General features: G+C 41.4%; 1 protein-coding gene across 1 annotated transcript; it reads left to right on the forward strand.

Annotated features, from left to right (window-relative positions):
* The first annotated feature begins 14,339 nt into the window (after positions 1 to 14,339).
* Positions 14,340 to 17,084, forward strand: slitrk3a (SLIT and NTRK-like family, member 3a). Its single transcript, XM_062419201.1, has one exon. The coding sequence runs from the start codon at positions 14,370 to 14,372 to the stop codon at positions 17,082 to 17,084; it is 2,715 nt and encodes a 904-aa protein (XP_062275185.1). The 5' UTR covers positions 14,340 to 14,369.
* Positions 17,085 to 18,080: the final 996 nt, after the last annotated feature.

Genomic DNA, 18,080 nt, shown 5'->3' on the forward strand with positions numbered 1-18,080 from the left:
CTGGGATGCAGGCGAAAACATGTCAGAGGGAGAGTGAAAAGAGAGAAAAACAATGTCATTGCCTTACATCTTTTTCTGACTAAAAACTTGTTAGATCATTCATATAAGATCATGTTAAATGAGTGTCATTTTTGTCCTTGTATGCCTTTATTTTTCTTTGAAAGTGACAATTGTAAAATGTATGACTTTAGAGTGTGAGTCAAAGTCACTTACAGTCGCAGTGCACTTTGGTAATGTAGAGTTATGGTCTTGGCCATGTGTGCTGGTAATACTAATACAGTAAACATTTGTAAAGAGGGACACCTGCATTTGGTGAGTCATGCAGCTATCTATTGTACATGTATCAACTATACATATAATTAAATATACTACTTTACATTTGCAACCTGGAGCTTAAATGGCTGCCTTTGGTGGTAACATCGGCTGCTATCCACCAGTCTTAGTATTTCTTTGGTCACATGTAACTCCCAGACATTTTTAAAGAAATTACATCACACATAGTTTTTTGTTCACATATTGTACACATTATTTAAATTATGACAGCTGTTTTCTAATTTGGATGCACATAGTTTAGTGACCATTTTGCCACATGGTTTTTAATTTGCAATTAACAGTAACCTTTTTTTTCTTTTCTTGTGACCTTACGGAGATCCTCTGGCAAAAGACCCAGAGCCTGAGAGAAATGGCCTTTTAAGGTAGGCCCACAGGAAGTGGAAGAAACCAACAGGGTAGATAGACAAAGGGGGGAAGGATACGTTTTGTATTCTTAAAATCTCCTTTGTTTGTATTTAACATTTGCTGAAAGCTGATTTCTTTTTGTAGATCGATTCTTTTAAAAGGTTGTTTATGTTTGCATATATTTAAGTATGGTAGGTGTTAAATGTTGTCATTGTCGGTCAAGTTTCCCTTTGTGTTTTTGTAGGACTAGTTCATGTATATATAGTCCCCTTTTGGTGTCATTTGGAAGGTTGGAAGAAATAGTCATTTCTCGTTTGAGATTAGGACATGCAGGGATCAACTATACACTCCACAAGATAGGTAAGCATCCAACTGGGCTGTGTACACACTGCAATCAACCAGAAACAGAGCAACATGTATTGCTTGAGTTCAACAGATACAGTGAGGAGCAAATTGATCTAGTGACACTACTGACGGAAGAAAAACTTGACATCACTTTAGGGAGTTTGTTAGGAATAGCTTCAAGGAAAATGTTTAATGCCTTGATTAAATACTTGAAAGGGAACATGCATAGGGAATTAAATTTAGTTTGCTTTTGGTTTTGTTCAGTTCAAAGAAGAAGTAGATTTGGAAGGTTAGGTCTGTTTAGTTATGTTGTATTAAGTTGAAGCTTTAGTTTCAAGTTTAGTTGAACTCCTTCGTTTTTTTTTGCTTGGTCCCTGACACTGCCTTAGAGGTGAAGCATTCAGAAATGAGTTACACCGTATCTTAATGAAATATGACACATCCGTTAGCAACAAAATCAATTTGATTGCTTTGTTTTCTACTGGGGTGTCCTAACTGGCTGTGAGTGATGCAGTGCTGGGCAGCGTTTTGAGCTTAACTTTTGTTGGATGCCCTATTTCTATTTACCTCCTATCACTTGCGTTAAAAGTGTGTCATAGACGAGAAACAGCTCTGTCATTTAGTTAAAATCGAGAGTTATCTCTATGCTACCTCCTCATTTCACTCCAAAAACGTAAATCAGGTGGCAGCTGGCTGGAAAGACATCACTAGGGGTCTGAAAGTTTCTGGTGGTCATTTCCAGCAAAGAAACATCTAAATATCACAATATAAAATGTGTGTTTCCTGTTTACAAGTACAAATGTAGAATAGCATGTACTCTCCCTCCTTACTTGAGTGGTTACTCTCCAGTCTGATCTTGAGTGCACAGCTGACACATATGTGGTTTATTTACATGACAGAAGTGCATATTTAATGGATTCAGTGTGAACAGAGAGCATCCGATGTCATGCGATGCAACGTGATAGTTGGACGTGTGATTTTAGGACACATTGTAAGACATTGGCTTTTGGATGCATGTCTTATTGCTATGTCAATGTACTCGGCCATTGTTTTCAGCTGATAAATACCAATATTTTATCTGGTTAAAATCCTTTAAAATGTTTATCTTTAAAATACCGTGCTCAGAAAATTGTAAAACGTCTTAAATAGGAATACTTCCGATTTAAAACATTTTTTTACACGTTGTGCCAGTGGTAATAATAACATTGGACTAAAAATATCGTATGACTCATTTCATCACCTTACGACTTTAATAATGGCGGTTAGAGTTTGTCCCTGCAGCACAGTGACCCAGCAGAGTATTCTGAAAAAGCCATGATGATGCAGTAAGGTATGCAACCCTGTTCATGTCCTCAATAGAATAATGTATAATACAGCAGAGTGAAAGTGAAATAAATATATGGAATAATAAGTTATCTGTTCATGTTTGTTTGTTTTTCCTGCCACAACACAAAGTGCAGGCTCTATCTATTTGATCTTAGGAACACCTAACAACCAAGAATTATTCGCTTTATATTCAGAAGACTTAAAGAACTTCAGGGCTATCGTGGTGCATGTCTCAGACATACTTGAAGGAGATCCAACTATTATCTTTCATGTGTTTCAAATTGTACTTCAGACACAAATTGTTTGGTTTATGATTATCATAACTGTCACAGCTTACATCTGTATCATTGTAGCCCCTCTATCTCGGTAAAACTGACAAAAACTGGCCGAAACCCAGAGCTAATCCTGTCACAGAGATGTCACAGATGACCTAGTTCCTTCTGTTTCTGAGTTCATTCCCTCTGTCAAAAAGTGGGATGCAAGGGAAAATGTGTCATTCACAGAGATAAAAACAATGAGCGGTGTCATAACCTTATATGTCGTTTATTGACACTGACAGTCTGAGCATTGTGTGTAAATGTGACATCAAACGAAGTGCAAAAGAAAATTACCACCCTGCTATTTCGATTTATGACACCTAAAAATGGCTGCTGTAGCTCTGATTCATCTGGATTTAGGCCAGTTTAATCCATGTTCACAGGGACCACCAAAGTACTTGCAAAATTAAAGCTTAGAGGCTGTCTTAATACCAACGTCCAGAATCCCTTCCCCTGTGAGCATTACATGATATTCGATTTCAACGGTTTTAATCAGTTCATAGTGGATAGTGTCAAGAATCACAACCTTGATATTTATATTTATATTTAAGTTTTAGGCATATATTTGACTTGCATCAGTGTCTTTTCACAGCTACTTAAGAACACTTTGCTTGAGTATCAAACCTGTCACCCTTTTTCAATGGGACAGACTAAGCATGCACTTGACCAACCAGACGAAATGACTAACTCAATGACTTAAACTTTGAACTATGCTAGTGTTGGCTGCTTTGTCCTGTCTTTCTTTCTGTCTAAGACGTGGAACTCTAGGGAAAGATGTTCAAGGCTAATGAAAATAAATGACAAAAGAAACAAAAGGATGAAGTAGTATATATTCCAATGGCAACTTTCTCCCCACATTTAGCCTATGATTGTTTAATTTCCTTTCTTTCCCCTGCTTTCTTTTTATACACAAAAGCTTAGTTGGGAGTTGGAATCCTTCATTGATGAGATAGTTGGCATTTATGCTTGCAAGACAATATGTTAAAGCATAAGTCTCCCTTACTGTGATTATGCATGTGTGAGGATTTTTTATTTAATTTTTTGTCCGTATTTAACCGCATCCTCAGTAGACCACTCTCAATCATTCTCTTTCTCCTTTTGCCATTGTAATTTACCCCCCAAAACTCGTTGAGGCAGCAACTAATGTTCTCTCTTTCTGTCTATCTCTCTTTCTTTCGCTCTCTCCAGGGAGAGCAGTGTGTGAGAATTAGGTCTCTCAGCAGATGTGTTGTGGGTATTTTTGCTTCGACAGTTTGAGGCTAGAGAAAGCAGAGAGAGATAGTAGATGGGATGGTAGGTTTGTGTATATGTGTGTGTGTGTGTGTGTGTGCGCATTTTTGTTACCTCTTGGGGAACTTTTCAGGTCTAAACACGGACCTTGTCAGGACCAGTAGTCCCCATGGGGTCAAAGCCCAGGCCTAATGAGGCAAAATGTCATTTCTGAGGTCCTGGTTAGGGTTCGGGGTAAGTTGTGAATTGAGTTTAGGTTAAGGTAAGGGTCATGGGTTATGGTTAACCTTAGGGTTAATGTTTGGGTTAGACTGTCCACAATGAATGGAAGTCACTGCAAGTTACTAACAAGGATAGCTATGCAAACTCATTCATGTGCGTGTAAGACAATGTAAAAGTAAGAGAGAGTGTGCCATGCCACACAGGCTTTTGGTGAGGACACCATCTGGCCACAGGCACAAAAACTCACCCAGCATGACCACTAGGAAAGAAACAATACATGCATGTATAGAAGGTACATACCCAGGCACACACATGCAATAATCAGTGGTAACTGTGTGAGGATTTCAGTCTCAGACAGAATCTTATTGGGGTCATGACTCACTGGTGGTTTGTGCATATTTATATTTTAGTGTTTTCATAAGGTCTTTATAAAGAAATAAATTGGGAATCTTTCAAAACTGTTTAATGCAATTCATTTTGTATTGGTAGACTGTGAAATATTTAAATGAAGTGTCTGCAAAACAACATTCACGACACAGGATAGACTGTGGCAAAGGTCCTTGACCCTGCTATTTAAAACATGGATGTTCAATGTAAGGTGCATTAATAAATGTTAATGGTTAGACCTCCAGTCAGCTGTACAGTATCCATAGGAATGTCATCCATACTGGACACACTTGACACAATGATTTACATTACGTGCCAATGTCCAATGCCAGTGCAGGAAGTAGCATACTCCTTATATATGTAGTGAGGAAGAAATGAACAATGCACGTTTTGTTTGTTTGTTTTTTTGTTTATGAAATAGCCTGTTTGGTACATTATGCTCTAGGCTTCCATAATGCATCATATTCACACCAGACGAAGGTCACATTTCAAGTTTCCTGATGTAACTTGTCCTTATATGGCCCTCATTTAACTTCCATTTTGATCTTTAAATGAATTATCTAAATAGGCTGTGTGTGTGTGTGTGTGTGTGTGTGTGTGTGTGTGTGTGTGTGTGTGTGTGTGTGTGTGTGTGTGTGTGTGTGTGTGTGTGTGTGTGCGTACACAATGCAGAGGCAGAGAGAGATGAAATGCAGTGACAGGGCAGACACAACAGAGTGTGCCCCATTAAATCACTCTATTTAATTCTCCAATTATGCAAGAAGCTAACAAAAAACACTGCATTAGCATAGGTACACTTGTCCTGGTCTCTTGTGGTAAACTCTACAAAAGAGTATCAGAAACTTATGTGGGAATATCACTCCTAAGTATTATGATGAGAAGCTCTACAAGGTCAAAAGAAAGTCAATATGAGGCTGTCCTTACAATGTGATATTATTGTGTAAAAATGACACTGACTTTCTCCCTTGCAATGTCAGATACTGTGTATGTTTGTGTCTGAGATAGAGAGCGCCCGTACGAGAGAGAGAGAGCCCTTGTCTACATGCGTATTTGGATGCTCTTTTGTCCTGAACTCCATTCACACTGTTGTCCAATCACTCAGATGTGACCACATTAAAGTGTGGTTCAGTGGCTAACACACACACAGACACACGGACACACATACACATACACACTGACATTTAACTTATTCTGTGGCCCAGTATATTTGCAGAGACTAATCCTGCGAGAATACTCTTCTATAGATATAGAAGAAAAGTATAATTCTTGGATTGATATTAAAAGACCACATGGGGTCTAGCTTAATTAAGCAATAAGCCACAAGAGGCTATGGTTAAGCTACAGTGATTTCTTTAACAGGTAAAGGGCAATGTTAGGCACGATGCGGAGCAGAATGCCTCACCCTCTTAGCTGTTGTAAACCACAGCCTTGCGTGGCTTATTGCTTTTATAAAATGGTTACTACATATACCTGGAAAGGTTTCATAAAATAAACACACAGCAGCAAAAACAAACAAACCCAAACAACCAAATGCAATAATTTATTGATAACAAATAATCAGTCTTCTGTCTATGTAGTTCTTAAACATTTAGCAGAATGTCTGCCAAGTAACACAGAGACGCAGTGGAAAGCATGCTAATCAGGCTAAGCAAGCATGCTTAAAGATTAGGGTGATTGTCAACATTTATCTGGATATTGTCATTAATGTGCACTTGCTGAAGGTAGTGTTCAGTTATCTTAGCACTCATCTTTGCTGGTACAGGGGAGTTTACACTGTGCAGTGTCCGACATTGCTAAAGCATCTTCTTTCGGTGTAGTTTGGGCACCAGTAAGATTGCATGGACGATTCAGATTTATGCCCCATCACTGGCATGATTTGTCTCATTTCTAAGTCAGCATCAGAACGTTTTTGTACAGTGGTGCTTTGCAAGGTGTGTTTGATGTTGATTGTCTTGGTGATGGATACTTTACAAATCCATGGCAGCATGGATCCCAGTTTACCCCCGTGGGCTCTTTGGTATACCTAATGTTAGGTGGAAGGAAGAATAAAAAAAGTTCTCGTCATGTTGCAATTACATTATAATCACATATGTGTCTACCACTGGGAACTATTATGTTCACTGTCCCCTAGTTGCTGTCACTTGCCTTCAATATCATTTTTGTTAGTGTTGCCTGGTTACTTGCCGAGTAACCAAGCTACACTGTAACAAAAATGTTATCACTAGCAATTGACAAAAAAAATCAGCATAATAGACTACAAATAAAAACCTAGAAGCTAGTTAAAGTTACTTTGTTAACTTGCCATCGATCACTGGTGTGGTTTGTCCACTGTGAATGGAGATACAATGCCGGTGGATTGGGCATCAGCAAAGAGAGGTATTTTTCCAACATAGTGACAGTACTCAATGGGTTCCCTGGGTGCACAAACATAACTCCCTGTTTATTTTGATAGAATCTTTGTGGTTTTTGTACATTTGTTGAATGACAACTTTGCGTACTTCTAACAGACAGACTATAGGATGATAAATGATTTGGGCTTCAGTTGACAGTTGCCCTCTTTAGCTGTGCATCCCATATGCAGCTGAACATCGACCAAGACTTTGTTGACAAGACCCTTTTAGGTGTGTTTGTATGGAGTACCTGAGAGTGCTTGATGTTTTCTGAAAGTCTGTCTCGATTAATGTTTGGCAGTGGGATATTTTGTCACATCCTTCGTAGCGAAGTTTTTTACTACTCCAATGAAAACATTGTTACTGGTGGCAAACTCTGGATCTTTCAACAGACATTAGGATCAGCTGACCGGTGGATCATTTCAAGGCCATGCTCTGAACTACAAAGAAAACCTTTAAACATATGCAGCAACAGATTTCCTATTTTCACACAATGTTCATTTAGAGACATATCTATAGGTTTGTGTGGCTGTCAGTCAGCACCCTTTGTACATTCCTCTTAATGAAGCCAATGCACAGTAGCCTGACTGAATATATTTAAAAAAAGGGTGAAAAAAACCCCCCAAAATAAACACTAAAAATGAGATAGTTTGTTGATTTCTTTGCATTGCTGCAGTTTTGTTTAATGCCATATGCATGATTAAACACTATTGTTTGGGATATTTATTCTTGATGAGAACGTGTTGGTTTTGTTTTGATATGTTTTTGTTTGTTTTGGGTTTTTTTTTGTGGGTTTTGCAAACATTCTTCTGTCTTCCTGTAAAATCTCTTGATCTCAGAGATTAACAAATTGAATCTGTCTTTGTTCGTCTGTGTGGAATAAAAGACAACTAAGACCAAGTCACATATTTTAGGAAGCCTAAAAGAACTTTATAAGACAGGCAGTCACATTGACAAGCACACAGGCAGGTAGGTACGGTGCTACGGAGACAGACAGACAGACAGACAGACAGACAGACAGACAGACAGACATGAAGCAGGCAGCCAGTCAGCCAAATAGGCAGACCGTCAGGCAAAGAGACTGGCAGGCAGGTAGTCCAGTCGGCAGGCAGCCAGGTGGGGATATAAGTGGATAGCAAAAAAGGCAGACCAGTATTCAGACGTATTGACTCCCAAATAGTCAGGCAGACTGACAGGAGGAGAGACAGATAGACAGACAGATAGATGGGGAATTATTTGACTGTGAATTCCAACATCCCTTGTGCTCCCTAAGGGACTTAGGCAGGTAGCATGACATGAGGTATGTCACTGATATCCTTGATGACAAGCGGAGAAGGGGTAATCGAAAGTTTCAATAGGTGACAGCTAAAAAGGAGTAAAACCAAACCATTTCCCCTTTAACTTTTAATTGGCTACATCTTAAATGGTTTTATGAATAAGTTTAGCTATTAAATTATATGAGTATACCTGCAATTTATATGGATAAAGAGAAATTACTGACTGTTGCTTTAAATTAAAGTGATATCTTTCTTTATCTTAGTCATTTTCTATTCCACTATTCTAGCTACCAGTAATTCTGCACATTGATTCCTGGACTGAAATGTTATATAATCACTATATTAGAGGAAAATATGAAACCCTTATCAAAACCAGTTTGTCCCAATTTCTTGCACAAAGTTTCTGAATGATGACCAAGTTTGTAGTTGTGCCACATAGGCTTGTGTAAATGAGTGGCATCCCTCTGTTAAACGCACTATATGGGTCTATTTTCATTTCACTGTTCGGCTGTAGTTGAGCAGTATTGGCAGCCATTTCCTCCCTCACCGGTTGCAATGCTATTTGCCGTCCATGATGACAGAGTTGTCACTGATGTTCCTTCATCTTGTCATTCCAGAGATGACCTTGAAATGTCAGTGATGACTGAGCTGACTTTAATGCCCACTCCCTTGTCCAGACAACTCAGTCACAGTCAACATTTTGACAGTGCTTTTCTTTTTGTTATCAGTGTTACAATTTAAAGGTGCATTTGAAAAATGTTGTACCCATCAATTGCCAAGCAGTTGGGAGGGTGTTCTTCTTTTGGGGGCTTCCTTAAGGTTTAGCCCCTTCCTATTCCTATAAATCCCTGTGAGATATTTATCTTGTGACTCAGAGTCATACACCTGATTGTCCAACTGCCTGTTCTGTTTTCATGTATTGTTTCACTATATTAGTTGGCATATAAGGTTGATTCGAAGCCCTACAAAACAAACATTAATGTTATATACTACACAAACAAACTCCTCTTTAGTAGTTATCTTTTGTCCTCAATTACTCCCAAGATCTATGTTAGAGCAAGGGCATTGGCATGGTATTTGTCAAACCCAATCTGATCAATGTCCAGTTGTTGTCACTCAAAGTACAAATCCTAACCGGTGACCTCATTAGCCCCAATCAGCAATCTTTAGGTTACTACTGCCTCAATATGACACAACGCTGGCCTGTTCATGTCCTCTGAGTTGAATGAAGGTTTGCAGTGGCCTTATGTCAGTCTCTCTGACATTAGCTGACAGGATGAAGGAGTGAATGATGGGTTTTCATAAAGAAGAATGGCAGTTTTACAGACCACCAGCTGCTCCCAAACCCTCTTTAACCTTCCATCTACTGCTTGGCTAAGTGTGTATGTGTGTGTATGTGTGTGTATGGGGTATTGGCTTTACTTATATCATACTCTGAGAAGGCAAATTATTTCCATCATTTCATTTTGTTATTGTGGCTGGAAATTATTTGTATAATTAACTCATTTATCAGTTTTATTGTTTAGTGTACAATGCCTAATTTGGTGTAGGACATGATCTGGGACACATGCCGTGTCAATGATTAATGATTGGTACAAGCAGATGGAGGAAAACAACTTTAAAAATATATTTTTTAAAAAGGTCACCTGACTACCATTCAGGACTGCAACAACATGGTATATTTATTTATTTTCTATTGGCTGAGATGATAACAATCTCTCCAGAGCTCAGTCATTTAGTATATAATTGATTTAATATATAATTTATGTTAAGTGATACATCTTGCAAGGGTTGCAAAGGAGATTAATGTTTACTCTCCTAATCCTAAAACAGGGTATTTGTAAAAATTAGTCCTAAAGGTCAGTGGATTCTCTGTTTGGGTTAGGGGCTCACCTGGATGCTCTTTTATTTTTATTTATGTCAAATATGGTCACACAGAGAACACATAATGGCCCACATTTTCCCATCTATAATATCTCATCTAAAACTACTTAAAAACAAAACTTTCATATAAGAGTTTAGTTTACTGTGATATTGTGGGCCACTGCTGCCCAAATATAACGATTTAACAGCAGCCAGTTATTATAACAAAAGGCATGTGAGGAGATTTTAACTTTTCACTGAAATCAGCCCCCTCCTTGCAAAGCTGCAAGAACTGGAAATCGTGATGGTGTCTTAGTCGTGCTTGTGAGTTCTGGCTTGGCTTGCTTTTCACAACACGGGCTTGTGTTGCCCGCTTGAGGCGAGGCGGGGGAAGGCATGCAAACGGCAGGGAAAGATGAAGCGCCCCGTATTTCCCTGTTTCTCTCCCGCTTGCTGTAGATAGTCGCGGCCACCCTCTTCGTCTCCACAGCAGAGAGGAGAGGTGTTGGCAGGGTGAGGGTTTGCCAACTCCACATTAAACTCGCCCTAATGCAGCCTAGTAAATTACCCACAGTAAAAGGATTGAGAGTTATTGTCCTTATTATTAGATCAATTTCAACAATAAAAAATGAAGATAAGGTAGAGAGAGCGGGAGTCATCTTCCGTCCTGATTGTCATCCACAGGTCTGGCAGTCTCACCCACCCCGCACAGCGCGCTCCCTTATTTATTTATTTATGTTTCCTTGATGCACGCTCCCGCTGCAAAAAGCCACAGCGCTCCCCACTCTCTCCTCTCCTCACTTTGCTTCTCTTCTTCCTATCGACAGCATCCAGAACTATAGCGCAACCGTCCCCATCACTCTTTTTCCTCCCCTCCTCCTCGCTCTCTCACCGCCAGATCTCTCTCCTCTGCTTGTCTCACCCCTTCGCTCCCCCTCCATCTCCCCAGCTCCGTCCCTCACTCCTCTGACGCACGACAGGGATACGGACCCTAGGAAAGAAAGGAGGGGGGGGGGAAGAAAGAAGCAGCATCTGACCTAATCGTCGATATTGTCCACAGACTTCTGGTATTGCTGTACCGGCCAGAAACGCAGTCCTGAAGCCGAGAGAACACTCTCAGCCGGCTACACTGTTGTTGAGCGCTCGCCCGGGAGGTGGCGGCGGAGGAGGATGGGGGGAAGAGGGGAGGAATAGGAAGCGGACGGGCTCAAGTCAAGGACTTGCATTTTAAGCAAACTGCTTAGGGAAAAAAAAGAAGACGAGAAAGAGGGGGAGAGAGTCAGAGTCACCAGAGAGCGAAGAGAGTGGGAGAGATTGCATTCCTATCACGTCTTCATTTCTCCTCTCCTTTGCCTCAGCCACTGAGAGAGAGGGAAAGAGAGAGGGGGAGAGAGAGAGAAAGAGAGAGAAAGAGAGAGAGAGAGAGAGAGAGAGAGAGAGAGAGAGAGAGAGAGAGAGAGAGAGAGAGAGAGAGAGAGAGAGAGAGAGAGAGAGATCTAACAAGATCCAAACTAGTGGTCTTTTTTCCCGATGCTTTCCAATTGCAGTACGAAACTAAGGTGAGTTGTCATGGACGTTTTCCTGTGCATGAGTGTATCATAAGGGGTATCTTATCCAGGTGTGTGTGTGACACTCTGTGTGTGTCTGTGTGTGTGTTTGTGTGTGTGAGAGAGTCTGTGTGTTTATGCTTATTGGTGTCTGCATAGCTATGGACTTCAAAAAGGAACAACAAGCGCTCTCCATACATCGAGGATAATGGATCATACGGATCCAGTCGACTGATCAATAGCCGTTTGTTCTTTATTCACCGTTTCCCTGCCAATGTCACGACGAAAGGCTACTGCATTATGCTTGGCATGTATTTCAATAAGCGCTGTTGCTCTCTCTGCTGTATTGACAGCAAGGTTATTTTGGGGGAAATTTCAGTAAACGAGAGCAGGATTCTCGACCGTTTTGAAAGACTGGAACTTGTTAGCCATCATCGTTATTCAACTTACTTCCATATGAATTCAAGATTGAAATCTTTTAACAGGACGTATTGAAATTGACACTAACGATGATCAGCACTTTTAATTCATGTAAGTAGACGGCTGTGGAGAATCTCCCCAGCTTGGTTTTGAATCGTGGCTCATTCACATGCGCATCTCTTTTTCTCTCCCTCCTCAATGCCCTGCTCTCTCTTTCCACCTCTCCCACTCTGTTTTCTCCCGTTCTTCTCTAACGGCTCGCTCACCCGCGTCTCTCCTCTCCCTCAGCCCGACATCGGACGGTGAGCGGGACGCACCGGGCAACAACAGGACACACCGCAGGAGGATATGTGAAGTTGGAATTCCACTAAACTAAGTACGTATACCATCCGATTTGATACATCCCGAGGGAATATAATATGACACGCAATATTTGTATATGCTGTAAATGTCGTTGTTACTTTTTTGACATCGTATCTGCGCTTTTTGATCTGTGTTATGGACGCGGTGTCAAGAAATCCTGGAGGATTATGCATGGAGAGGAAAATCAAGATAGTGATTTTTGCAACGAGGAGATCGAAGATCTTTTATATTTTTTTACTTGGTGTATTTTGCTGTCACGTCTGATTGGGATTACAATATTTTTTCCGTTTTTTCTCGTTTCCTCCTCTTCTGTCTTCGGGCTTTTGGTTTCAGCACCATGGACAGCAGCGGTGTTCAGGCACAGTCCCGCCACATATCCTCTGGATTTTGAACAGCCTCGTTTGAACGGACAGCACTGTGCGTGCGCGTGTGTGTGTGTGTGTGTGTGTGAAAAGTCACAGCCTACAGAAAAATATATTCAGAGGCTATGTGTGTATATATTTGTATATGTGTGACTTTTAAGCACTCAGCACCATGGATATACTGACCGGAATCTTCATTAGCCAGTCTTTTTTATTAATCAAAACTGCATTTTAGATTCATTTTGCATTAGTATTATCAGAATTTTATTGATTTTAATATATGTTTCATTTTAATTTGCCCCCTCTTTAAATTTTCGAATCCAGCAAGCACAAACAACCTCTCAAAACCTCTCGTAGCAGCAGCTTCGCCTACTGCGCTTTTTACTCGTGCCTTCTCTCTTCAAACCCTCAAATGGCTACACGAATTGGGAAAGCAAGCAAAAGTTGTACACAGTTAGAAGTACTATCCCTAAATCGCCAGTTTATGTGTTGTATGTGGGGCCTTTAAAAAAAAGAAAAAGAAAAAGAAAGAAATTGTAATAAAAAAAAACAATCAGCAAATGGCAAATATGCGCCACTGTTTTCTGTATACAGGAATCATTGGACCAATCGGGATTGGATTGGTTTCATTTTTGTGATTCTTTCTTTTTTTTCTTTATTTCTTTCTTTCCTTCCTTTTTTGTGACAATGTTTACTTTTCGCAAATTAAGTGCCACCCGTTTCTGGAATATATATATGTGGAATATAAAATCTATAGATATACAAACAATAATGTATTGTGTTCATTTTAACGAGGTGAGTGCTCAACAAGCCAATTTAACAGTCTTCATCTCGTCCCTATAGTGGTCACCATGCTGACACCTATTCCGTTCCGTCTTTTTCCTGCGTTAGACCTTCAGACCTACATACTTTAATTCCCACCGCTCTTTTCTGGACTCTAATATACCGAAAAAAGGATCGAGGTTCCTATTATGTAATAAATACAGCAGGGGGACGGTGTCTCCTCACCACTAACCTCACCCACCTGCTGTTGCTTTTGTTTATTCATGGCGATAAGCATCTCTGAAGTGATTTATTGCGACCTTACCAGCATATCTGCTGTATAATTAATGGCTAGTCTTTCTATATAGTGGTGTTAACTGTCTGACTATAGAGATTTGTTTGCGTTGCTGGATCTAATATTGCCCGTCCAAGAGTGCTAGGCCTGTATTTAGTTTGAAATACCCAGCAAAATGCAACATTTGAAGTAGTCTCCAATGTCCTTCTATTATTCATTGGTATTCATTTCAAAGCTTTCTACTGAAACTAATATAACCATCCTCTATCTATCTCTCTCTCTCTCTCTCTCTCTCTCTCTCTCTCTCTCTCTCTCTCTCTCTCTCTCTCTCTCTCTCTCTCTCTCTCTCTCTCTCTCTCTCTCTCTCTCTCTCTCTCTCACCTTAAACCTCACTTTTTGAGGGTGTTTCTGTGTGTGTGTGTATGTGTGTGTGTGTGTGTGTGTGTGTGTGTGTGCATGCACATTTACCTGTCCCTCCCTTACCCTCCCTTTTATTTTCTCTCTTTCTCCCTCTGTTCTTTGTTGCAGTGCTGTGAAGTGGCTCTGTCCCTAGAGCCAGAACTTCATCCCTTGGTGTCAGCGAGGATGCTGTGGGTTACCTTGCTGAGCACCATAGCCTTAGGATGGACCACCCCAATCCCACTACTAGAGGACTCCGAGGAGATCGACGAGCCCTGCTTCGAGCCCTGCTACTGCGAGGTCAAAGAGGGCATCTTCCACGTCCACTGTGACAGTAAAGGATTTACAAATGTCAGCCAGATCTCCCAAATATGGAGCCGGCCCTTCAAGCTCAACCTGCAGAGAAACTCCATGAGGAAGCTTTACTTTAACAGCTTCCTCCATCTCAACAATGCCATATCTATTAATCTGGGTAACAACGCCTTGCAAGATATCCACGCTGGTGCATTCAATGGCTTAGGAATACTCAAACGGCTGTTCCTACATGAGAACAAACTAGAAGTTTTCCGGAATGACACTTTTCTTGGGTTGGAGAGTTTAGAGTATCTTCAGGCGGACTACAATGTTATCAAAAGGATTGAAAGTGGTGCATTCAGGCACCTTCACAAATTGAGAGTACTCATACTAAATGACAATCTGATCCCTGTGCTCCCAAATTATCTTTTCCGGTCTGTGTCACTCACACATCTAGACCTAAGAGGAAACCGACTAAAGACATTGCCGTATAAGGGCATGCTGGAGTATGTTGGGCGGAGTTTAATGGAAATCCAGCTGGAAGAGAACCCATGGAACTGTGTGTGTGAGATTGTTCAGTTAAAAACATGGCTGGAGAGAATCCCTTATACAGCTCTGGTGGGTGAGATCACATGTGAGTACCCATTCCACTTACATGGGAAAGACTTACGGGACATCAAGCGCAGTGAGCTCTGTCCGTTGCTTTCCGATGCAGAGATTGAGGCCAAGCTGGGAATTCCCCGCATCCCATTCAGCAATGAAAACACATGGCCCACTAAACCTTCCTCCATGCTTTCCTCCTTTCACAACACAGCATCTTCTGTGGAATACAAGGAAAGAGTTGTCAAGCCTACTAAGCGACCTCGGCCCACAAAGAACCCCCCAACCCCTCGTAGCATTTATCCAGGCATCAACCAGGCTCCCGTTGCTGGCTACCAAACAAGACCTCCTATCCCAATAGTTTGTCCAGCTGGATGTATTTGCAACCTTCACATCAATGACCTGGGGCTAACAGTGAACTGCAAAGAGAAAGGCTTTCACAACATCTCCGAGCTCCTGCCACGACCTCTCAATGCCAAGAAATTGTATCTCAGTGGAAACCTCATACAGAAAATCTACCGTTCTGATTTCTGGAACTTCTCAAGCTTGGATTTACTGCATTTAGGGAACAATCGGATATCCTATGTCCAGGAAGGCGCCTTCATTAACCTGCCAAACTTAAAAAGTTTATATCTCAATGGGAATGACATTGAGATACTTACACCTGGGATGTTTAGGGGGCTTCAAATGTTGAGTTATCTTTACTTTGAGTATAATGTCATACGTGAGATACAACCTAACTCTTTCTCCCTAATGCCAAATCTCCAGCTGGTTTTCCTCAATGACAACCTGTTGCGCTCCCTCCCCACTGGTGCCTTTGCTGGCACCAACCTTGCACGCCTCAACCTTCGCAACAACTACTTCCTTTCTCTGCCTGTGCATGGAGCCCTGGAGCATCTGACCTCCATCGTCCAGATTGATCTCCATCAGAATCCCTGGGACTGCTCCTGTGATATTATCCCTCTCAAACAGTGGCTGGAAAAGCTCTCCTCTGTCATTGTGGTTGGGGATGTCATCTGCAAGACACCAGAGTTTGCTTTTGGGAAGGACCTGCGTTCACTGGACGTTGAAGTCATCTGTCCTGAACTTAAATATTCCTCAGGGCCCTCGCCGGCCCTGCCTGGTGGGGATGACATCACCACAGGGACCCCGGACATGGGGGAGGCAAGGGGGAGAGGGGCTGTCCCACTGTCTGTCCTCATCCTCAGCCTACTCATTTTCTTCATTTCTGCTGTGTTTGTGGCTGCTGGGCTTTTTGCCTATGTTCTCCGCCGCAGAAAGAAGCTGCCCTTCCGGAAGCGCTCTGAGGGGGATCTGACAGGGATCCAGATGCACTGCAGGATGTATGAGGACCCACCAAGGCAGAGTAGTACTGGTAACACAGGCACACCAGAGAAATCAACACCCAGTATGCACACACACACTCACACCGGTCACACACATGCCCACGGTCATGTTTATGACTATATCCCCCACCCTGTGACTCAGATGTGTAATAACCCCATCTATAAGCCAAGGGAGGGGGAGATAGCAGAGGAAGAGAGAGGGCAGTTTTCAGAAATGAAAGACAGTGGCAGCAGTAACAACAGTAACTACAGAACCTTGTTAGAGAAAGAGAGAGAGTGGGCCCTGGCCGTCTCCAACTCTCAACTCAACACCATTGTCACAGTCAACCACTCCACAGCTGATATGGCGGGATTTCACGAGAATGGCGGGCTCTGCCCCACAGTGATTGACAGTCAGATGCCCACACCAACTGTGGGCTTTGTAGACTGTCTGTATGGGACAGTACCCAAACTAAAGGACATGCATGTGGCGCATGCGCATCCACCAGGCATGCAGTACCCAGATTTGCAGCAGGATGCACAGCTGAAGGAGACATTGCTTTACACGGCGGGGAAAGGCTGTTACCCCGACCCGTCCCAAAGCGATTACCCTGAGTCAAGGTCCAAACTTCAAACCAAGCCGGATTACCTCGAAGTATTGCAAAAATCTTACCGGTTTTAACATCTCTAGCCCATGGAGAAAAACAAAACACAAAATCAACACATTCACTTTGCCACCCTCAAAATACAATCACCCAAAACCAATATTGAAAAAAATAAACTTGAAAAAGCAGCATGATATAAGATAAAATATTATATTACAGTTACAACAATGTTTCCCCCCCAAATCACTTTGGAGGAGAGGCCATTCTCAGATATTTCAATGAAGTGCCTTTTTTTCAGAGTAGCCAGCAATGTCAACAGCCGTTATTTTTATAATATATAAATATCTCTATATGCCCCAGAGGGAGCAAAAGAAGAACGAGAAGGGCACCGGGGAATAAAACATACAAAACATCCTAAAATTCATCTGTCGCTAAAACCCCTTTTTATGGAGTTACCATGATGAGACGCACGGGAGCTGGACGTCTCCCTGACTTGGGGGTTTTCTTTCTCTTTTACCCCTGACTAGGATGTACAAACACCCGGAGGCCGTGCGCATAGTTGGTAGGAAATGATTGAAAGGAAAGAGAGAGAAAAAAAACATATATTAAAATGAACTGCAGTTTGCGGCATGCACTCGCTTCAGTGCAGGAGGCGAGGGGATTTACTCAGAACTATCACATCACATTATGAACAGAGATACTGCAACGCATTTACAGTTCAGTGTTCTATTTAATTTTTATATCTTATTAATATGGTTATTACTATTAATGAGGACTTCTGTCTATATCAGGGTGCTTCTCGTAAAAAGGACGCGCCGTCGCACGGATGGTAAAACATTTGTGGATATTATTATAAGACAACACTCAAGGTTTTCTGGATATTTCAACGCACTTTGTTAAGACCCCCCTCCCCTCCCCATCCATTGCTTCTGGATTCCCCATTGTCACCCACTAACGGCTTTGTAGGAGGCACTTTTAATGTTTTCTCTCTCACAAAGATTTGAAGAAAAATGTGCATATATTTATTCTGTAATTTCAGTGAAGAATTTAATTGTAAAGGTAATGTTAAATCA

Source organism: Scomber scombrus, chromosome 5 (genome assembly GCF_963691925.1).
Source record: "Scomber scombrus chromosome 5, fScoSco1.1, whole genome shotgun sequence".
Taxonomy (NCBI): domain Eukaryota; kingdom Metazoa; phylum Chordata; class Actinopteri; order Scombriformes; family Scombridae; genus Scomber; species Scomber scombrus.